This window comes from Vanellus vanellus (genome assembly GCF_965231255.1).
Source record: "Vanellus vanellus genome assembly, chromosome: 5".
In the NCBI taxonomy this organism is placed as follows: domain Eukaryota; kingdom Metazoa; phylum Chordata; class Aves; order Charadriiformes; family Charadriidae; genus Vanellus; species Vanellus vanellus.
The window spans coordinates 548,102-572,709 of record NC_138910.1 but is presented as its reverse complement, the minus strand read 5'-3'; the positions used below and the strand labels follow the sequence as shown (position 1 = coordinate 572,709).

General features: G+C 41.2%; 1 protein-coding gene across 1 annotated transcript in view; it reads right to left on the bottom strand.

Annotated features, from left to right (window-relative positions):
• The window catches only part of CCDC148 (coiled-coil domain containing 148), a gene marked incomplete at both ends in the record, with an annotated part of 85,448 nt that overhangs the window by 51,926 nt on the left and 8,914 nt on the right, over positions 1-24,608 (bottom strand). Inside the window, 2 exons of the mRNA XM_082483428.1 lie at positions 8,558-8,679; positions 11,769-11,834. Coding sequence (XP_082339554.1) covers positions 8,558-8,679; positions 11,769-11,834 — 188 coding nt within the window. The remainder of the gene's footprint in view (positions 1-8,557; positions 8,680-11,768; positions 11,835-24,608) is intronic.

The following is a 24,608-nucleotide window of genomic DNA, read 5'->3' as shown; positions in this document are numbered from 1 at the left end:
CAGGAGAAGTCTTCCTCTTTCCCCATTACTTTCTCCAAGGCCTGGGACTCCTGAGGGCTCGGCCGGGTAGTAAAGACCGACACAAAGAAGGCATTCAATAACTCCGCCTTCTCCTCATCCTCCGTCACCATGGCTCCTGTCTCATTCAACAGTGGGCCCACAGCTTCTCTGGTCTTCCTTTTGCCTCCAATGTACTTGGAGCTCCTGCTGAGCTTGACAACCCTTGCCAGGTTTAGTTCCAAGGCGGCCTTGGCTGTCCTTGTTTCATCCCTGCACACTCTGGCAACATTCTTGTAATCTTCCCAAGGGGTTAGGCCATTCTTCCACTGAGTGTAAACTTCCTTCTTCCATTGAGCTTGGTCAGAAGCTCCCTGCTCAACCAGGCAGGCCTCCTGCATCCCTTGGCCTACTTCTTGCTCTTCGGGATGCACCAATCCTGAGCTTGGAGGAAATGGTCTTTGAATACCAACCAGCTTTCTTGAGCCCCTTTGCCTTCCAGAGCCCTAGTCCACAGGATCTCCCCAAGCAGTTTCTTGAAGAGATCAAAGTTAGCCCTCCTGAAATCTAAGGTTGTGATTTTGCTTCTTGTTGTTTTGTGTGTAGTACCCATGATCCTGAACTCCATCTTTTCATGATCGCTACAGCCTAGGGTGCCCCCAACCTTAATGTCCTCCACGAGTCCCTCTGTGTTGGTTAATACTAGGTCCAGGAGTGCTCCTCTCCTTGTTGGCTCCTGCTCTCTGCGCCGCCTAGCCACCACCTTCCTCCATAACACCAGACCTCATCTCTGCCCCAGCCAACTTCTTGTAGCTGCAAAACCCACTCTGCTTCCAGAGGCTCCCACAATTCATCCCTCTCCCCCTTTTTTGATCCTGCCCAGCCCTTACTCCATGCAGATACAGTATTCTACTGCAGAATGGTAGCAAGGCGAGAAAAAAAAAAATTGGGAACTCTTGTCCTCGTTCATAACAGGGAGAAATAAATAAAGATCTCACTCCACATCTAGTTCAGGAAAGAAGTGATGTTCTGAGTCAAAAATGCTAGTTTGCCACTTGGCTCAGGTGGAAGTTATTTGCTCTGTTAAAAATACTTTGTCAACTTTCCTGCCTGGAACAAAAACCTGGACAAAACCACACATTACCCCCTCTGCGTTCACATGCACCAGAACACAGCGAGCAAAAGCCCCTACAGGCATGTTCTCCCCTACAGGCGTGTTCTGCGTTCCCTCCAGCGGCTGGGCAGGCGATGCCAGCAGGATTCTCAAACAAGAAAGGTGTAGAACTTTTCTTTGCAGCACTCGTGCACGGGCAAGCAAGAATCCCATCACTTCTCCCACCACAGCCTCTCATTCACCCACCAACAAAGCTAAAATCTGACTTTAAAACAAAATACTTAAAATTTTGAAGTTAGAAACATTTAAAACTCTCAAATGAATCTGAGTTTAATATATCTGGTTGAATATACCCGGTTTCTAGACAGTCCCATAAGGAAGAACCACAGCTAGAATTTAGCTAATGCCTTGTGCTTTTGCAGCCAACCTGCTGTAGTGGCATTATTCGGGTAAGCAGTTGCAATAGGTGCTATGGAGAAATGATGTGACTGTGACTGAGAAACATGGTGTTTATAGGAAGCTGCACATGTGACTGTAGTAAAAGAGAGTTTGAAAACACCTGGTTTATGCTTTCAATCAGTATGTTACAATGCTTTTGAATCAAAGATAATGTCTTTTAAACATTTTCATGTTTAAAAAGTTACTTATAGCTTCCTCTTGATTACCATTAGGTGCTTAAAACCAGACTTCATCAAAAAGAATACTTTAAAGTAATTTAAAAATACATACATCTTCAAATCTATTCTAAAACTAATGGGAAACAAAAGTTGAAGTAGATCTGTACATAAAGTTTAATATGCTCTTGGGGTTATTTTATAGCAACAGCAATAACATTTATGTATAACTGCTGCAATGTTAGCTTTTTTCTGTACGCACTCTATCTTTCTTTCTTAAATGGTCAACTGATTTACCATTCGCTTATTTGGTTCTACCTCAATGGAGGAGTAACCAGTAACCCAGCACTTCAAAAATTGGATAGCCTGAATCAGCAACAAAAAAAGCAGTAGGTGGGAACACATTCTATTCGCTGTGAAGCTTTCAGCATATATATTTTACTACCTACTCAGTTAGAAAACGCTTGAAAAGGTGAAATACCAAAAGACAGATGATGAAAAATTAGTTTAAAGCTTGAATGAATTCAGTAGAATTCTGTACTGCAAATCCATGAAGAAATATCTGCCAGAGCTTTTGATATATTATACTTGCATGCATTAAAGGAAGCGATACTATAAAGAAAGCATGTATTTTTTCTCTCACTCACTGTCACCCTTTTCTATTTTAAATACAAAGAGAGGGAGCTGCACAAGCAACCCCCTTTTTTGTTGCAAGACCTTCAGGAGAGTAGTGTAAACTAGTAAATTGTGCTTGTTGGTACTGTACATATTCCATGTACTAAGGTTTAAGAAACAGCATCAGAACAGGAAGTAGTATATGGTTCTGTTGCAAACCAGTATATTTCATTTAATAACTTTTGCTCAAAAAACTTCTAAATAAGTTTTAGACATGAATTTAAAGGATTTTTTTTTATAACTTTATCATAATCCCATGTTTGTTCAGCAAATTTCCCTTTGAACTCTGTGATCTGAACGTCTGAATGAAGACTGAATTATATTTTATACATGTCAAAGACATCATCTGATCAGATCCCTTCGTCATCTACACAAGAAAACTTTAGTCATTGCATTTTGCATAGTTTCTGTACTCTTCAGCATAGCCCTTCATTCCAAAGGCCACCCACAAATTGCAACTGTTCAGAGGAATGGCCAAAGGCTGGAGAGACAATAAATTGCCATGTTAGCCCAGTTTAAGCATACAAAACTGTGTTATCCTCACGCTGGATTTGCAGTTTTCTGAAAAGACATTCAAATAACATTACTGCTGGAGGGGTCTGTTTCAAATTGGTAATTTCTTTCCTCTTCTAGTTTGTTTCTCAGCCTAAAGGAACTGTTTCAGCTGAATGTGTAGCAGTGTCAATGTCTTCAGAAATCACTTCTTTCTGTGAATTTGATTTTTATTTTTTTTAAACATGCAACACTTGTCAGTGAAACAGTTATACACTAAAAGCAGTTCCACTCCCACAAAGAGTTATCCCTCCACAGTTTTCTGGACCAACTTTTTACACTATTTCCACAAAACTGAAAAGGAAAACAGACAGAGGCAGCAACACATGCTCCAGAGAGGTTGGAGACTTCTTGGACATCTGCATTTCTGGTGGTTTGACATACACTCTACTTCAAAGAAAGCACAATTTTTAAAAAGGAAGTTCTTAAAAATACAAATCTGAAGAATGTTTCTGGACATCCACAGCTAAAACTAAAACCTGTTTATTCCTAACCACCTTCACCCTCCAACCCTGCCCCAACTAGTTGTGTATAGAAGTCCTTATGCACAATCCGGTGTAAAAGAACATCCATGTCCTGGCTGTCCCTTTAAAACAAGTGCAACACTTCAAATTCTGCTGTGGCTTAATAGCCACAGAGTGATGATAAGCTGTATGGAAAAGACCTAAACTCATAAATAGGTTTCAAAGAACTTCTTTTCTCAAGACAAACATGTTGAGATTAAAATATGTTATTTTCTGCCCACTGAAAAATCAAGAACAAACTATTTAGTGTACAGCTGGAGGAGAGCTAAGATGAGCCTCAGTCTACACGTACATTTGGGTTTGCTGTTTAAGGACCTTGTTCACAAAAATATTCCATGTTTTCCCTGTTGGCTTGTATGTAATGATGGAAGCAATCAGAACCACCCCCTCAGAATGGCACAATATTTAAAAAAAAAGAAAAAAGTTCATCAGCTCTCCAATGTTGTATGTAATGAAGACTGACAAGCCAGGCGATACATATTCATAGAGGACACAAAGACACTCATGCACGGCATGCTTTAAAAGCTACCTCAGTTTAACTGGACTGGTTCTACACAATGAGGTCTGGCTGCTATCAAAGCCACTCTATGATTTTCTCGATCCTGTAGGTCTCAGAACTCACACTGCCTCGTCTGATTGGGAACTGCATGGCATCACACAGCAGCCGGTCAATCTTACAGAACCTGCAATGCAAGGAAGTATCGGCAGCCAGCTCAGGTCTGCTGGTGCTGAAATCATCCCAGTTCCAGAAACATGCCACAAAGGCACCTGAAGGGCTCCACGCAGAGGTCCAACAGGACCTAAGAGTTTAGTCATCAAGTCACATGAAAGCTAATGTGTTTCTCAGACAGAAGCAGCTCTGGAGGCAGAAGAGCTGTGTTTGTGCAGCACTGAACCCAAGCCAATAAACCAGGCTAAACCCAAACCTGCTGGCTACATCAACAAAGAAGGTAAACTGCCTTCCTGATAAACAAGGCACCTGAGAGTTGACATGACATAAAGTAGGTCTCACGTCAGTTCTGCTTTGGACTGTGACCCAAAGAAGAGACCCCTTGACCAGCAGGCTAACATTCTGTGTGTTTAAAGTAAAATTTTCCTTGACATTGTGGAAAAAGTATTTTCACTCCTGCAAGTGTAAAACCAATAAAGCTTTGTAAGAATAGAATGTCATTTCTTTGGTCTTCACTGCTAAAGCTGTCCCTCACGAGTCCCATACTCTGAAGGCAAAGGGGAAGGTCTGGAGAGAGGAAGTTTTTCCCTCAGTTGAGGAGGACCGTGTCAGAGACCACTTGGCCAAGCTGGACATTCACAAGTCCATGGGCCCTGATGGCATGCATCCACGAGGGCTGAGAGAGCTGGCGGATGTTATTGCTAGACCACTCTCCATCTTCTTTGAACGGTCATGGAGAACAAGGAGAGGTGCCTGAGGACTGGAGGAAGGCTGACATCACTCTGATCTTCAAAAAAGGCAAGAAGGAGGACCCAGGGAACTACAGACCAGTTAGTCTCACCTCTGTCCCTGGGAAGGTAATGGAGCGACTCATTCTGGATGTCATCTCCAAACACGTTGAGGAACAGGAAGTTATTGGAAGTGGTCAATACGGATTTACCAAGGGTAAATCATGCTTGACCAATCTGGTAGCTTTCTATGATGTTATAACTGGTTGTCTGGATGAGGGGAGAGTCGTGGATGTCATCTACCTTAACTTTAGCAAGGCTTTTGACACTGTCTCCCATGACATCCTCGTTAGGAAGCTGAGGAAGTATGGGCTAGATGAGGTGACAGTGAGGTGGACTGAGAGTTGGCTGCGGGACAGAACTCAGAGGGTTGTGATCAGCGGCACAGAGTCTAGTTGGAGGCCTGTAACCAGTGGTGTCCCCCAGGGGTCAATACTCGGTCCAATCTTGCTTAATATAGTCATTAATGACCTGGATGAGGAGACAGAGTGTATCCTCAGCAAGTTCGCTGATGATACCAAACTGGGAGGGGTGGCTGACACCCCAGAGGGCCGTGCTGCCATCCAGCGTGCCCTGGACAGGCTGGAGAGCTGGGCAGAGAAGAACCTAATGAGGTTCAACCAAAGCAAGTGCAGGGTCCTGCACCTGGGGAGGAAGAATGCAAAGCACCAGTATAGGTTAGGGGTGGACCTGCTGGGAAGTAGCTCGGAGGAGAAGGATCTGGGGGTCCTAGTAGAGCAAGTTCGCTGATGATACCAAACTGGGAGGGGTGGCTGACACCCCAGAGGGCCGTGCTGCCATCCAGCGTGCCCTGGACAGGCTGGAGAGCTGGGCAGAGAAGAACCTAATGAGGTTCAACCAAAGCAAGTGCAGGGTCCTGCACCTGGGGAGGAAGAATGCAAAGCACCAGTATAGGTTAGGGGTGGACCTGCTGGGAAGTAGCTCGGAGGAGAAGGATCTGGGGGTCCTAGTAGACAGTAAATTATCCATGAGCCAGCAATGTGCCCTTGTTGCCAAAAAGGCCAATGGAATCCTGGGCTGCATAGGGAAGAGTGTGGCCAGTAGGTCGAGGGAGGTCATTCTCCCCCCTCTACTATGTGTTCAAGAGACGTTTAGATATGGTGTTGGGGGATATTGTGTAGGGGAGAACTTTGTAGAGTAGGGTAGATGGTTGGACTCGATGATCCCAAGGGTCTCTTCCAACCTAGACAATTCTATGATTCTATACTCTGCGCAGGTGAGGCCACAACTGGAATACTGTGTCCAGTTCTGGGCTCCCCAGTTCAAGAGGGACAGGGAGCTGCTGGAGTGAGTCCAGTGAAGGGCAACTAAGATGATGAAGGGATTGGAGCATCTCCGTTATGAGGAAAGGCTGAGAGCGCTGGGACTCTTTAGCCTGGAGAAGAGAGGGCTGAGGGGAGACCTTATTATGGCGTACAAGTATCTAAAGGGTGGGTTGAAGGAGGATGGAGCCGGGCTCTTTTCAGTGGTTCTCAGTGATAGGATGAGGGGCAATGGGCACAAGTTAGAACGCAGGAAGTTCCGTTCAAATACACGGAAACACTTCTTTACGGTTTGGGTGACAGAACACGGGCACAGGCTGCCCAGGGAGGTGGGGGAGTCCCCTTCTCTGGAGATTTTCAAGACCCGCCTGGATGCAGTCCTGAGGAATGTGCTCCGGGCAATCCTGCTTTAGCAGGGGAGTTGGGCTGGATGATGTCTAGAGGTCTCTTCCAACTCTGAAGCTCCGTGATTCCGTGATTTTTACAAAGTCTCTTTTCAAAGCAGTGATATACATCATTGATTATAGTATTCTGTTAAAATAAAGAGGGGGAATTTTTTGAAAGACAGGAATAAGAAAGAGAATATGATGATGCTCCAAAGTCCTGCTTGGGTTTTTGGCAGAAGAACAAAAGCCAATCTGCACCTTTGCATTTGCTTGCCTAAAGGTAGTTTAAATCTAAGCAAATTGGAACAGACCATGTATGAATCTGAAGGAGATAAACTACTCAGGTATGAAGTGGTTTATAGAATCATAGAATGGTTGAGGTTGGAAAGGACCTTGAAGATCATCGAGTTCCAACACCCCTGCCATGGGCAGGGACACCTCCCACCAGCCCAGGTTGCCCAAGGCCACGTCCAGCCTGGCCTTGAACACCTCCAGGGATGGGGCCTCAACAGCCTCTCTGGGCAACCTGTGCCAGTGCCGCACCACCCTCACAGTGAAAAATTTCTTCCTGCAGTTTTCTTATCTGCAGTTAGTTTTAGTATCAGGTTGGCAAATTTCATTTACCTGTTACATAGACTTGTATTAACATCAGTAAGTATAATCAATACCTTTACTCGAAATACTTGAAAATTTTTAGCTCCTTTAGGTTTTCTTATGAGAGTTTTTTCATTTATTATTCAGGGTGGGGAGTGGTGGTGGGGGTGTACCATAATGATGAAGGTCATCTGCAGTATTCAAGTGTTAGCTATGTCTGAGCTATAACTTAATCTTTTCAGTTCTCTCTACATTTTCTCTCATATTTGGCCCATCTTCTACAAAGGTAAAACTCTGTCGTAACATTTGGCATATGCCTAATGTAAAGGATCCAATGAGGCTGCCTGGAGAGCTACCAGTGTTCACCCTGTCCTCCCCCATATTCACAGACTGGTCTCCACTTTCCATTTTCTTTCTTGGGTTTACAAATTCTTCTTTTCACCTTATACTGTAATTAACTTGTGCATCATTGAAGACTTTGAGCGTATTGTTGACAAAAATGCTTCCAAAATTGTCTCCTTTCTTAATATACTAAACTGCTTTGCTATTTTCAACTCATATGGTACCACCCAATGTTGCATGGATTTATTAAATGTCTCTAAGATCAGACTTACAGAAAACATATGAGTATGTGAAATTGCATTAGTGGATGGAGAAAATCTGGTACCTAGTCTTCTTTCCAGTGTGACCACCCCACCTTTTCTCTTTTTTTTCCTCCTTTTTCAATTCTGCTAGCAACCCTGCTTTGTCCACACATTATAAATCACCATTCTTTATAAAAGTAGAGGTAAAGTTTTCATTAAAATTTACCGGTATTAAATAGACTACCTTCTTATTTACAATTTGGGCCATACTGCAGCTATTTATACCTTTCTAACTGTCTAGCTCTACAGTTACATTTTATGGCCATAAAAACCTTTCCATTTTCAAGATCTACCTAATCTGGACTTTTGGAAATTCTCACTTCATATCTTCTTGTTTTTTCTTTCCAAATCAACCTCCCCTTCCCATTTATTTGCATAAATTCTTCATTACCCCAAATATTTTGAGTAGTTTATGTAATGAGTCTGGATGAATTTCCTCAAAGCACTCAAGTACAAACTTTTCCTGTCTTTTCAGGAAGGAGAATCCACACATATTTCGCATCTCTGATTCAAAGAAATTCCACACATTGACATTAACATGTCCAAATCACAGTAATGCTAACTGTGATAAACTCTTATCTTCTGCCCACTTTTGCTGAACGCTGTTACAGCAATTTGCTATCCCTATTCATTCTCAGATTCCTTGGGACAGCAAAAAGAAATATGAACTTTGAATTTTAAAATCATTCACCTTACAAATAACATAAAAATCATACCTTTAACTGAATTTTTGCAGATGCCATTTTTTCTACTGCAGCAAGTTCATATAGATGTTTGTAGTCTACAGGTTTATACTTCTGGCTGCAAAGACCATTTCTCGTAGGAATCGCCAGATTTTCTAGTTTTCACATAAAACACATACAGTCATTTTAAATTCTAGAGAAATATTTTAAGCGTGAGTCATAAAACAAAAGCATTATAGATAGAAATTAGAAAAGTATATTTTAAACAGTAAAGGTTTCCATAACAGAGATTGCTAGTTGGTGATTAAGAATTTGAAACAAACCTAAGATAGTAGAAATTATATACGAAACATTAACTGTTTCTCTATTTACAAAGACTTTGTTTAAAAAGGTTTTTTTATATGTGAACTGAAAGAATAATTCGCTTTAAACTGCATTTACTGGAATTTTAGTAAGTTCTAATACGGAAATACCTAAGTTTCAATATACGCATTCTGATTCACAAATTGGAAAACTACCTCAATAGTTATTACAATCTATGGATCGAGCAATACAAGTAATGTTCCTCTAAAAGGTACATAAACTACTAATTATATGTAAACAGAATGAGTTGCAGTTACATTTCCCATTGAATCTTCAGCCTTAAGAAGAACATAATTTCTCTATCAACTTGTGTAGGCCTCGGGAAAACAAGGTACTTCCTCAAAAAAGAGAAAGGTACTAAAATTGCAAGGAAAACATCGTATATGATTTCTGCTGCATGCAGTATGGATTGTAAAGTCCCCTTTCTGCAGTCCTATCATCAGTATTTGAAAGACCATAATAGTATTGAAAGACTCTTGTCCAAAAAACCCCAGAGGAAGTAGTTTTGCTGAAAAAGCATTTGAAGTCAATGAAGATTTAACCAAGCTGGTCTTTCACCACAGCCCAGATAACTTACAATGATCCCTTTAAGAAGTGTCATTGAGGGATTGTGATATCACAGTATCACAGTATGCTAGGGATTGGCAGGGACCTCAAAAGATCATCTAGTCCAATCCCCCTGTCGGAGCAGGAACACCTAGATGAGGTTGCACAGGAAGGCGTCCAGGAGAGTTTTGAATGTCTCCAGAGAAGGAGACTCCGCAACCTCCCTGGGCAGCCTGTTCCAGTGCTCTGTCACCCTCACTGAGAAGAAGTTTCTTCTCAAATTTAAGTGGAACCTCTTGTGTTCCAGCTTGAATCCATTACCCCTTGTCCTATCATTGGTTGCTACTGAGAAGAGCCTGGCTCCATCCTCATGACATTCCCCCTTTATATATTTATAAACGCTAATAAGATCTCCCCTCAGTCTCCTCTTCTCCAAACTAAAGAGACCCAGCTCCCTCAGTCTTTCCTCATAAGGGAGATGCTCCACTCCCTTAATCATCTTAGTTGCCCTACGCTGGACTCTCTCCAGCAGCTCTCTGTCCTTCTTGAACTGAGGGGCCCAGAACTGGACACAATATTCCAGATGCGGTCTCACCAGGGCAGAGTAGAGGGGAAGGAGGACCTCTCTCGATCTACTAACCACCCCCCTTCTAATACAGCCCAGGATGCCATTGGCCTTCTTGGCCACAAGGGCACAGTGCTGGCTCATGGTCATCCTGCTGTCCACCAGGACCCCCAGGTCCCTTTCCTCTACACTGCTCTCTAACATATTCCCCAAACAAGTTGCGGAATACAAGTTTACCACGGAGTCCTCCTTTGAGCTTACATTCACATTCCTAAAATCCACTACCTTTATTTCTCTTCCCCCTTGCCAACTTCCTAAGAATGGTAACTTCCACCATTTCATGGTCACTTTAATCCAAAGCATATTATGTATACACTTAAAACTGGGTGAGCAAGGGGCTGAGAAGACCAGCAGCTATATCGGAGCAAATCCAGAAAAACAAGGCTGCAAATCCTGTCTGAACAAGTTTTGTGAACAGAAAAAGAAAGAAGCACACTCAAGGCAGCCTCAGATACATAGCTGCCCAATATTAATCGACAGATTTTCCTGGTTTATTGGCTTGAGCCAGACTCCCACCAAAACAGAACCATGTCTTTCTTCCCCTCTAATCATTATCCACAGGCAATCCCTTTGCAGTTCTGCTCTCTGAGCTTGAGAGGATACAACAGCTACATAGAGGAAGGCTTCCTCCTTTCCTCCTGCTTGTCAATCCCGCTTTCTTCGCCACTAATCTTCTCAACATGCAAATTAATTCCACCAAATCAGTGTTATGCTAACCGGGTTATAGCTTTGATTTTCTATTATGACTACTTTTTATTCTCTATATGCCTTACACAAAAAAAAAAAACATTCAGGATTTTGATCCACTAATTTCTTCCATTTTATCCCTCCAAGGAGCTTAGTATGGATAATCTCCTTTCTCCCAGATTTTAGGCCTTTAGGTAGCTTTGTTCATCTATGGGCTTGTATTCCCATCAATCCAAACGTAAAGCTCTCATGCTTAAGTCAGCAAGATTTTATGTGAAGATTTTTTTGTCTTCTTTCTGAGATTGCTTACAACATTGTCCAGCAGAGATCATCGAACATCATTCCATGTACAAAGTAAAAGTTCTGTCACCAACCTATGTGGAAAGCCACTCATTCAGTTCTTCCTCCTACTACTCCTTCATTACTGCTCCCACAGCCTAACAATCACGTCCAGTCTGCCAGGAGTCATTTCGGGCAGTAACACCAGCGTCCACAGACATGAGCAGCAGGGCACGGCAGGAGCTTCAGAGCAATTCCACAACATTCCTAATTCGGGCTCTCTGCAGACAAATGCCTGGGAGCACCTGGGAGATAAGTAAGTAGGTGCATCCTGTCACATTCCTTAGAAAAGGATCGGTAGCTGTTACTAGTGCTACTAAGTGACATTAACTACTGCTACAAGTCATTAAGTACAACTCCTTGGTACGGTGCTTGTGAATGTCAGGATCTTTGAAAAGCATGATAGTGTGATGTTCCAGCATCAGAGATCCTCAGTTAATTCCAGGACAGCATACTATGATGCAGGTAAGTGTCAGAACAAAGGTGGGACGCTGCCATCTTCCAGAGGAGCTAAAGATCCAGATCTCTCCCTGCAGCGCCTGTTGCAGCTGCTGCAGAGACCTCTCTCAGCATCTATGTTGCCAATGTATTTGGGAGTGTGCTACATGCACGCTACACGCATGGCAACGCGTGCATTGACAAAGTCCTCGTGCTACAGGCAGCTTTTAGCCTTGCCACTCTTACCTCCCAATTCCTGACCTGAAGGAGTTCCTAAATCATCACTAGCATGGATCTCGCACGCCGCTTGTTCTGAATTGCGGTATAGATACCCAGGAGTAGGAACCCTATCTGGCTACGGCGCTCAAAATTGCAATATCCTGACCAGTTTTGTTTGGTCTATGTCAGCATTGTCATGTCCTTAAACTACTCAACGAAATTACAGTTTGCTGGCCCTGTTTGACAGCTCTCACTCACTGCTGCCTTTTGAAACCCTGCTTTCTCTAAGCCAGCTTTATTCCTCAATACAGTGTAGTAAGGGTAAGAGACGTGATCAAAAAATAAATCCATGCAATCTTTTTTGCACCCTTTCTTTCTCACAATATAAAATGTGAGAAGAGGGTTGACAACAAACAACATGGAAAAAGAGGATGAAAAATGTAAAAGTGTATACTAATGTACAGGAAGCAATAACAAATACAGTGCAGAGAACACTAGGAGTGGGGAATGAACCATCCCACTGAATGAACAGACGAAGACAACAAGGAATGCTATAAAATGACAGGGAGAAGCACTGTTTTTCTTTGGCTAGGTTGTCTTAATCTGTTCTAACCACAGCAAAATGTCTCAGAGAGCAGTGAATAAGCAGAGGGAATCCATTTACTTAAAAAGGTTAAACTTAGTGGCACCTAGATAAAAAAAAATGCCGTTACTATGTTTGTTTTCTAACAAACAATATTGCAGCAATATTTGGAGGCCTTAGAGCTGTCTCTGAAAGTGCCAAGTTTAATTTAGCAACATAATATGAGATTTTCTACACTCTTAAAAAAGTTTTATATAAAACATATAAATATACGTAGCTACATATAGAACTAATGTTAGAGAAAGCAGGTACCCGAGGTACTTCCTCAGGTAACTCATCTTCACCAACTTAATAATGTCCCTCACATCTAAGAAAAGAATAAAGAGTGAAAGACAGGTTCAATTTCCAAACCTCTAACCCCAAATAATTTAATTTTATATTTTCTTTCAATATGCTTTTTTCTTTAGCCTGTAAATACAAACAGTATGAATCTCTGCTACCAATCTGTATCTGTTTCTTCTTCTACTGAGGACTTTACCCTGAGGAATCTTCTAATGTCCATAGGGTCTATCCACATGAGATTAACTCCAAAATCAGGGTCTTGGCATATAGGATGTAAACTTTGTCTTTAATAGGTAACGTATGGGATGTGTGTTATATTTCACGATGAAAGTAAATTTTATGTATTTTTATATGTATGTATACACCCACAAATATACACACATGAATAAAAATATAAAATATTAAACTTTTAGCTTTTAAAATGCCTTTTCAAAATTTTCTATTACAAACATCTGCCAAAGCCCCAGATACAATTATAATGGGAAATGAAAGTTACTTGAACTTTTGCCCCAGTACCATAAAGCTGTAGAGCACAGATCCTCAGTAACCTTACATTAGCTAGGAAGCTTACAGGGATAGGGAATAGGCCTTCTCTTTCCAACCTCTTTATTCGTTTCCTTTAGTAGTAAAACTTCCCATTAGGTATTAAGAGAAAGACTTTTTTGCCATTCACTATTAAAAGCATAGTGGTTGGAAGTGTTATGTCTGACACACAGTTTTGCAGAGGGGTTCTATATAAAATGTTAAGGTAAATCCTGCAAAGCTGTCCCATGGTCCTCCTTCAAGATTCCCCTAAGGATTTTCATCTGCCACATGCCTACAGAAAGTTTGACAATATAACTTCACATGATGCCTCATTGTGGAAAGATTTTTCCAAGTCAACCACCAGGGCAGTCCCTAGTATGAGTACAGGCTGGGCATTGAACGGATCAAGAGCAGCTCTGCCGAGAAGGACTTGGGGCTGTTGGTGGATGAGAAGCTCAACATGACCCAGCAACGTGCGCCGGCAGCCCAGCGAGCCCCCAGCCCCCGGGGCTGCATCCCCCACAGTGTGGCCAGCAGGGCGAGGGGGGATTGTGCCCCTCTGCTGCCCTCTGCTCTGGGGAGACCCCCCCCCGCAGTGCTGCCTCCAGCTCGGGGGGTCCCCACAGCAGAAGGCCACGGAGCTGTTGGAGCGGGGCCAGAGGAGGCCCCGGAGATGCTGGGAGGGCTGGAGCCCCTCTGCTGGGAGGACAGGCTGGGAGAGGTGGGAGGCTTCAGTCTGGAGAAGAGAAGGCTCCGGGGAGACCTTAGAGCCCCTTCCAGTGCCTAAAGGGGCTCCAGGAGAGCTGGGGAGGGACTCCTGATGAGGGAGGGGAGCCATGGGACAAGGGGGAACAGTTTTAGATAACAGGAAGAAATTTTTCCCTGTGCGGGTGGCGAGCCCCTGGCACAGGTTGCCCCGAGGAGCTGTGGCTGCCCCATCCCTGGAGGTGTTCAAGGCCGGGTTGGACGGGGCTGGGAGCAACCTGGGCTGGGGGGAGGTGGCCCTGCCCAGGGCAGGGGGGTTGGACTCGATGGTCTTGAAGGTCCCTTCCAACCCAAACCACTCTATGATTCCATGATCAGAATGCTATCACAGCTTCCATTTGCAGCTATTAATTGCACAGGGGATTTCATAAGTAGTTTTATTCTAGATTGTGATAAAACAATTAAATTTGAACATGATAGCGTACATACCTACATCACTAGTCCTATGAGCTGAAAAGAATATTCCATGGTCTGGTTCACTCATTTTTATTTTTTATACCTGTTGAGAAACAAACAGATGTTTTGTGAATATCAACGTTGTGGATGCAGTCTAAAAACACATTCAAAAATTACATAGTTTGCTGAGAAGAGAGGGCGCATCTCACTACAAATTTAATTAGACAAAAATTCTACAAGTTCATCCTTCATTTTAAGAGAGATTTCATGTGCCTCATATCACTTAGCAGCTAAGAGAAACAAAATATTATTTCCTTGATGAATCTGTAATGCTGTGACACAGATCACCTATTCTTCACTTTGTGGTTTTCAAAATATAACAATCCTGTTCACCCAAATGTAAGGTAAATTTCTGAGCTGTTCTTTGCTTTTTAGAAATCAAGCCTGAAAATATCACTTTCTTCTTATCTTCAGAGACTGTGGTTTATGTATAGATCCCTATACACCCCCTTTAAGAGTCTGTGTATTAACATTTGTCAACCCAAGCCCACTGTTTCAGCAACTGTGGCTTAGTTCCTGATGACCAACTATGACAGGCAGCACGTATCAAGCATTCACATCTTCTTGTGATAAACTTGACATTTAAGATGCAATAAGACATACAACAGTAAAAAATTTTGATGTCTTAAAAACCTTACTTTCAGCTTAATTAAGCATGCTCTTGCATACAAAGAAAAGCAATAGATCAAAACAAGGCGTTTCAGTTGAACTGAATCAATAGCTGAATTATGCCAGAAGGGGAAGGTCATGTTCAACCAGTCTCCCCACAAACCCTCTCCCTCAAACCCAGCTCTACCGTACCAAAATTTCCTACACATAAAATTCCATCCACTTTGCCACACCTTTGACATTTGTCTGGTCCCACAGCAAGTAGCAACACAGTAAATAGCAGTATTGTGGAGTTATTTCTCTGCTGTTCAAGTGAGTTGAACCAGTTTATCCATACAAATTCCAAGGATGACACAAGGCATCGAGAAGGAGGGAAGGAAGAGCAGCAGAAGCAATGGAAAGGCAACTACTCTGACAAAGAGCTATGAATTTCAGTCAATTAAATATGTGAGACTGCAACCAAAGATACTTAGCATTTTACTTTCCTGTGAGCTATGTTTCTTCATGACAATATTCTGCATTGCAGAATCATCAAAAACAGCTAAAGTGTAAAAATCCAACCTAGATGGACAACAGTTTTATGAATGAACTTCCAGTATTACTGCAAACAAATGGTAAGTGCTGTTGAAATTAGTCACAACAGTACACCTACATACACCCACACTACTGTTCCTGTGGCTAAAAGTCAGTTTGATATTAATTCTGTACGTGTTAACTATGCAAGTTACAAGGCAAAGAGAATTCATGACCACCAGACTTTGTACAGGCCATTCCATGGCCAAGCCAAGTAGAAAATAGTGAACACTCATTGATAACATGTGACATTTCTCAATGCTTCTTCATGCATAGTCTTCAGCATTACTTAACAATACTATGAAACTGTCCCTTGCACTAAACAAAAAATATCAAAGTCTGAAGGTCATCTATCTTCACTCAAGAGTGACCATTCATTAACAATAAAGGGACCTTTTCAAATTTGTTCTGAAAGTAATTGACAATATCAGTCAGTCAAAAGCTACATTGAATGTCATCATCCAATCACAAAGACTGAAATTAAAGATACAAGAGCGTAAGAAAATATGACAATACATGGAGGAGTTCATCCCCCTTTTGAAAGACTAATGTTTATCTTAGAATCCAATAGTCACCTGTAAATAAATTCACAGTTCTATCCCAAATTCTACACACTCCTCAAAAGTCAAGTGAAAAAGAAAGGCAGAAAAAGGTTAGCACATTCATACTGTTGATGCCATTTTTCTCCGCTTAAAGCAATTATTTGGTTTCAACTTGTAACCATATAACACTGCCAAAATCATCCAGACAAATGAGGTAATTCTCCATATAAGAAGCAACTTTGGCCTATTTGTCATGCTAACGTTTTATCTATACATCAACTTACCTACATATAATTTTCTAACTGCATATATACTTCGGTTGGAATAGATTTTTTTAAAAATCAAATTAATTAAATATGTAAAGCCTTGAGGTAGGGATTTACATAACACAGTAAAGTATGGGATTTACCGTACTTATTCCTTCAAGATGCACAAAGACTGCTTAAATGTGGCTTCTTTCCCCCCTAAAGACAAAATATATTTTGCTGCTTCTTCTTAGAAAGGTCAGCTATGCACAGGCTTGTCTTTCTCTGTTTCTTGGAGGAATCACTGGAAATATAACTGGAACAAGAAATGCTCAATCACCAACACAAAAATCTTTAATCTATAAACTGATCGATTTATAAAGGCATTTAAAGAAAATTCTTTTTATTCAGTTTGTTTACAAGTCTTTAAATTAGGTTTAGTTTAATATCCCTAGTGCTGTAATTCCTTATATTTTCAGCCTCCAAAATCTTCTTCCTGGGAAGAGGGGAAAGTAGACACATGAAATTTTGCAATTAAAAAAGGGTCTGGGGGGAAAGAAGGGGTGGAAAAGGGGGGGGGGGGGAAGGGAAGCAGACTGAAACCCTGCAAACTTGCATAATTTCCCGTGGAATTCTATAATATTGAGCGCTTTCTGGAAACTCCAGCAGAACTATGTGACAATCTTTCACTGAGTTTATAATCATTAAGGTTGAACAGGAAAACTTAAAACACTAATAATAAAAGCTCAAAAAGTAGAAAAAAAATTATAAGAAAACTCAAAATATTTGTGTAGTACTACTTGTCAATTATTTCTTCTTAAGGCTTTCAATGTGAATCACAAAGAAACAAAACTAGGCGGGTTTTTTCTTTGCTGAATTCTACCCTTCCCTTGAAGAGTAAATCAACCACAGCCCTAAATTTAGAGAAAAGGGAAAGCATCACAATATATTGAAATTCTTTATTTTAAAGCTTTTTTGATTGACCAGTCTAAAACAGACTTCCATACATCTCATTCTTAGTAAGATCACAGGTCATCACAATTCCTAGCCTCATTCAGGGACATGTGAACATTCAACTGTGGCTTGATATTTCTATAACCCTACTGATACTCTTAGTAATGTAGGAGTGAAGAATAACTGCACCAAGTGTCTTCCTACGCTATCAGATATAACCTATATTTATATAGGGTCGAGAAAACAAGGGGGAAGAACCAACACAGGGATTCTGAACAAGTATGACCGTTCTTCAGTGGAGCCACTCGAGCTCTAGAGATCAGCAGCATGATCTTTAAACAACAGCAAGTTCTCTTGAGGTTTGTGTGTACTGTGGTTCATGTTGACACAGCAATGTTGCTTTTTCTTAGCAGGGATATCGGCAAGGCTATCACATTCTAAGATTCTGCAAACAGAAATAAATATATCTGCATTAGACTTGAAGCTGACTGTCTGCACACGCTTTGTGGAACCATTTGGACTTTTAAGATTTGTAACAGCCCAGTGACAGCGGCAGCTTCAACCAAGTTGCCAGAATTCCTCAAATTAAAACCAGGAAGATATATCTATAAAGGAAAGCACAACACTGGATAGTCCTAACTACAGAGTGAGACACCAAAGTTCCTTGTAAAGTCAAAACGAGAGATTTGCAGCAATGAAAATTGGTTTTCTTTGCATGCTAGCACTTGCAATTCTTGGCACTCAATTTCCCCATGCTTAAGTTCGAGGGGGAATTCAGTGGTATATTTTGAGTACAGTAGGTACATAATAAACAATATACCTCAAAAGATTCTCTGGCTCTGCTCTTTTCACAAGGTTAGTCCTTAGAAAGGCATTTAAGCCTCCATCATCAGTTCTACAGTCCGTATTCATTCATACCAGTGTTACAGTAGAGATATTTTCTATTGATATAGGCAAACCGCTATCAGGCACTATTCTTTGAGTACAGGGTTTGCATCCGTAGTCCGATGAAATCCCTGCTGATCTCAGTCTCCCCAGCCTGACTGGAAGCACTGTGATTCAGCAATTTAAACCAGCATAAAAATCTACTTCCATTTTTCATAGTTACAAACATAACCTGCAGAAAATCATATGTAGCAGAACTATTTTCTACTTCCTCTAGCATTTCCACTCTAGTTCATGAAAAGTAATGCAAATATTTCCAGCGGTATTTTAGTTTTTAGCAAGAGCCACTGGATTTTCCATCTCAGTACATCTGGCAGTGCTTTTAAGCACCTTCATCCTTTTCCTCTTGAAGAGACTATTGGAACTTTTGCACTTTATAAACTTAAAAGAGTAACTTCCACCACATCAATGCACTCATTAAATTCTGAGATCTGTTAGTATTTCTCCTAGTTGTGGAATCTGTATTAAAAGGAAAAAGGAAATCAATTTAGGGTGAGGCTTGATACATTTACATCATAATGACACTTTTACAAAGATCAACTTATTTGTAGGTTTAAAGACAATAAATTTAAATGATAGCGGTGGGTTAATTCTGGAGGCGCTTGCTCAACCTCTACCCTGCAAGTCCTCCGTCAGCTTCAATTGAGATTCTGCACCAAATGAATACTACAGCTTACAACCTAGACTTTACGTTTCACGATGAAAATTATTAATTTTTATAAAGTTTTCCAGCTGCTTGAACAGAGCTAATGAGCTACAGGTAATTATTTTCTTCCCATATACCTATGTGTTTTTGAAGCTAAAATACTTAAAGAGTAGAAATATTAATTTCAGTAAGAGTTCACTGCCTTAAACATCTTTTCACCTTCACAGATTACAACAGAATAACTTTAAATCGCATACCTCTTTTCTAAAGGAAGATTATTCAGTAAGTAGTACTCCTTAGATCAAGAGTAACTTCACTTCTCTTGCTCTGGTACTCATAGTATATTTTCATTGGGAATAGGTTTGTTTCTGTGGGCTTTTTTAGCAATTAATTTATTAACATCCATAAAACGCAGCTTGAACCAAAAACACTATTCCAGGAATTCAGTCAATCCATTTAGTATTTGCAAGCAGAAATATTAAGAAAAGATTCAATAAGGTTGACATCTTAGCATTTAAACTTTTAAAACACACTTTAGAATACAGCCACGGGGAAACCTGAGTACCATTCACGAAAGAGAAAAGGGCCTGGCCTTCCCTTCCTTAAACATTGTATCCCAGTGGTTAGTAATAAAGGAGCATGAAGGAGGAAAACTTGGGCTTCCAACGCCCTTTCTGAAAGGTCTCCTAAGCATTGGAACCACAAGGATTCCCACATATTGGATGGTTGTCTTATCCATATATATTAAGGGATAACTTACTCTGAAGGTTTTTGAATAGTGCATACACCTCACATCCAAACATCCTAAACCAAAAAGAGATATCACGTCATTTGAGCGTTTAATCCAAAAGCACTTTATCCAATAACTAAAAAAAAATAAAATAAAATAATAATCCAGCCGGGTTCCCTTTCTTGGCTCTGCCACAGTACGGTCAGACTGTGAAGCAGAAAAACTCCAGCAGCCCCCTGGGACAACCTCATCAGGAGGTACTGACTGTCCATAGTGCCCCACAAGGCTTCGAGCTTTGTTTGCTGATCCTAAGCGGTACTTATAAAGCTGTTAATGCTTTGTGTCATATAACATTGCATCCTCCCAGGAAAACACCTGGACGCTTGTCTGCCCTGCCACTGCCGGCACAGGCGGAGCTAGCCAGGCCAGGATGGCTGTGCTCCCACGCCACCGAGGGATGCACGCTCAGGTCCAGGCTAACAGGCAGCACAAGCCAAGGCCCTCCTCCTACTCGCTCGGCAATCTGCAAGGCGCTCCAAAGCCTACGGCTGCCTGCAAGCTTGTCTCTAAACACCTGAGGTGCAATGAAGTTTAAGCTCAGATTTGTTCTCAAGAACAAGCAGGACAGGCTGAAACAGAGCGGTCCAAGTGCCTGAGAGCACTGACCAGACGTGGAGCGAACTCCTGCCGCCGTGTGAGTACAAGGACGGGTCAGGAGGTGTAACTAACAGCAAAATCAGATTCACTTCTCACAACTGGAGAAGTGCTTCCCTCTCCACCCATACCACGATAAACAGGATGGCATTTTTGCTGAAGATACTACCAGCACGGAGTCCAAGACTGGACACCTCAGCAGCAGGCGAAGGGCAAAGAAGTGTTTTAGCTGGACAACTAAGAACTAGACAACTCAGCAGATTTGAAGGAAGGAAAGCTCTAAAAGAAGAAGAAAAAAAGCGCATAAGGAGCTCTGCCAATTAGTATTACGTGCTGAACAATTGCATAGGAGGATGCAAACTACCTTTTATAAGTATCAGCAATCTGTATCCAAGTTTGACAGAATGAGCAGTGTCTTGCACAGGCAAACCCATACTTTTCATCCCCAGTGCGATTTCCAAGCTGGCTTCTGGTTATTCTCCTGCCTTCCCCATCAGCCTACAGTACCTGTTCCGTCCCTGTACATGCCCAAAGCACAACAGCATGGGATTTAAAAATAAATTAGAAGAAAAACAGGTCAGGGTCAGAAACTTCGGCTGGAAATAAAGAGAAAGGGGATACCACCTGACAGTTTCATTACTGCATCAAACCTTTAGCAGGGTTAAGATTTTATTAGATTAAATAAAACAAATCAGGCTGAAGAGACATTTCAAAATTATGACTAATGTAAAGGCCGGACAGAACATCTGTCTGCAGAAAAATAACTGCACAAGGAGCTAACAATCTAGTCTCTCACAAGCTTAAAAGAAATTCTGTTTCTCTGCTATAGACAGTCGGCCTTCCTCCTGCCTGCTTTTTGGGGTTTCTGACCACCCTAGCACTACTTCTATTGATAAACTTGGGAAGAGAGTACTGCACAGTGACTCTCGTCTAACCCTATATGACGGCAAAAATAGCTTATTGATGAAAATTTGGAGGACTTGAAAGCTTTAAGAATACTGGATCCATCAGACCACACTCCTCTCTATAAAAACCTTTTATTACTGCTCCCTGCGCAGCTGCCGTGTTAGCGTCATTCTCCTGTATTACACATTTTGGGAACCATCATCTTAATCTGGGTCCATCTGGTCAGCTTCAAACGACAAGCTTCTTCCAGCACAAGAAACACTGTCCTTTTCGAAAAATAACTATGGATACTAGTAAGATTAGCAGCACCATAGCTACCCCTCCATTTTACTTATTTATTTATCCCTTTGGCAAATTGTTAACATCTCTTCTTTCTACTGACATGTTTCTGCTATAACGTCAGCATTTTAACAAAACTTCACATACTCGCCTTAGCTTTATCTCCTTTGAAAAGAATGCAGGAAAGTACATCTGCAGAAACAGAACTGATGCAAAAAACTTAGTGGCCATTTTCTGTAATTTTAGGGCTACTGTGTTTGATTAAATAAGTACTTATTCCCTTCCAGCCTACCCATTTCTCTCTTCAGCAATGATGTCATACATTTGCATTTGATCTCAGCCTTTAACTGACATTATTTTCTGTTATCACAAATTCAACATTATGACTTCACTGAAACACTGAAAATGAATGTTAAGATTATTTTGGAAAGGGCAAGATCTGTATAAACCTGTATTTTATCTTCAGTAACTAGAAAATGTACCAATGAAAATGATAAAAGCACTGCAAGTTAAATTTATTTCTGCTTTAATGCCGATATATCTAAAAACCTCTTCAATAACATAAAAGTTCACCTAAGCCTGAAGCTTCAGGGCTTTGTTCAAACTGCCATACAGCCTCTAGCTTGGAAGTCTTGATGCATCTTAGAAAGAAAAAGTACGAAAGATGAAACGGGCATCGAACAGAAGCCTTTAGAGTCCATAGAAAATTGTTCCCAAGAATGCCAAATCAGCTATGTCTACAACCAGCCATGACTAAATCTTTTAGCAACAGTAAAAAGCACAAGGTTTACCCATCCTCTGTTTCTCCTCCTGTTGATAATTCAGTATTTTGCTACAATTCAGAACTCTTTTAGGTAATAACAAATATGACCTCTTGAAAGACTGTGCCTCCAATTCAACTAAACACTTCAGGGCATTCTTAATGTAAATGCTTGTGCCTGAGGTATGTGACATATATGGGAATACCCAATGTTAAGGCAAGATCCTACTCCCTTTCATTTAAATAGAAATTAAACTCTACCAGTGTCAGTCAGCGTTTCTGGAGCAAGCAAAGCCCGCAGCCTGCCAGTCACACCCTGTCACAGGGTGCTACCGATTCCTGCCCTGCTAAGGTCCCGATTCTACAAGCATGAGTACTCCCCATGAGGTTAACCATTAACTTTAAAGGAGCCTAGATTTCACTGCCTCAATTCAACAAGTCATTTGCATACATAAATCTTTGCAGAGTCGGGTCATGAGTGTCTTCTTTTCCTCTCAGCTAAACTGCTGCTCATCAACAGCCGGGCACAGTGGGTGGGGAGGCACAGTCCCTGACGATCTGGACATGCTATTTAAAACAAAACCTTTTGTGCATGTTTTAAATCAGTCAAATTATTAAATGTAAAATCAATAATACAAAGCCAGATCAAGTCTACACAAAATACAATTTAACAGCATAATCAATGACAGTTTAATAGCTACTCATATTTTGTGTGAATGAAGGTTGCTTAATTTCACAACAGCAAGTGTTACAATCCCCTCAGTGGTTCAAGTAAATAACTAGTGGACATATACAACAAAAAAACAGAAATGAACCACTGACTTCTCTGAAAACTTTGACTACAACATCAATGGGAACAAAGCAGGACAAGTTAGGACACGTTTCCCGAAACATCCAAACTCGGGGGGGGGGGGGGGGGGAGCGGAACAAATAAGGAAGTCTCTTATTTTTAGTGCTCTCTTTTGAATATCTGAAGTTTTCTTAAATATTTTGTGGAAGGTTTTTTTCTATATTTTATAGTTTAAAGAAAATGTTAATTGCTTAGCTACTGCATGTTTCCATTCAAAGAGGAAGAACATTAACATGCAGTTGTTGGAACCCTCTGATCCTAATTATTGTCAGTGAAAAGAGGCAGAGAATCACTCCCATTGTATGGCATGAAGTAAAAACAACAAACAAATAACCAGCTTTATCCCTTAATCAGATCCATTCCCTTCTTCTAGTTGAACTAACTATCTGAATGGCACCCATCTAGAACATTTTAATCTTGCAGCAGTCAATCCTTTCCCCTGGAAGAAAATACAGAGTATAATACTTTTATCAGTCAGTGTCAAAACAGTCGCTAGAGGAGTCCCATAGTTTGATTATAATTTAAATTTGCATTCCCTAAGGAAAGAATTATGGATCTGTCTGAAATGAAATCAAGTATCAGAAATTGCATGTTCGCAAAAGAGACATAGTCCTTTTTGTCTATGATAATCTTATTACTTCCTCATTAAGTAAAACTTAATCCAAAGTAGGAAGATCAATTTGAGTAACACTTAAAACAATCAGCTTCATGGACTACTCTGTCACACTGCAAGGGGTGCAGGGAATAGCTTGCCTGCTTTTGGAGTATCTGTACATTGCAAGAGAACTACTATTCCCCTCTGTTTTTTTGAACACTCTAAATAGCAAATCCAAGATTAAATTTAAAAACACTTCACATAGAAAAGAAAAACAAACTGTAACAAGCAAATAAAAGAAAGGAAGTAAATTTTTTAACAGTTGACCAATTGACTTAAAAAGGGTAGGAAATGAAGTCAGCCATGTCCACCATGCAACCTTGAATGAAGTGAGTCAGCTGTCATTTTGTTATGCTGTTCTGTTTTGAACAAAACACGCACAATCCATTTGCACCGACCAAATGCACCCACCTCAGTCAGCCAGCTGCAGACAGCACACCTGGCCATGTCAAGGTTTAACTGAAAGAGACGATGAAATGACAAAATGCTCTGATACTTTCAGTAGTTAATTATGATAGAATGGTTGGAGTTGGAAGGGACCTTAAATATCACCTCATTCCACCCCCCTGCCCCGGGCAGGGCCACCTCCCCCCAGCCCAGGTCGCTCCCAGCCCCGTCCAACCCGGCCTTGAACACTTCCAGGGATGGGGCAGCCACAGCTGCTCTGGGCAATTCCTAGCATGTGGCTGGACAGTCTTGGACAAAAGCCTGCTTTGCTGAGCTAAAGGCAAAAATTCCAGCACATCATTTAGAAACTTTTGGATTTGAACACAAGAAATTTGAGAGTTTTATTATATACATTTTTATTAATGTTCCATCTAGCTTCCTCTTTATTACCTCCATGTATA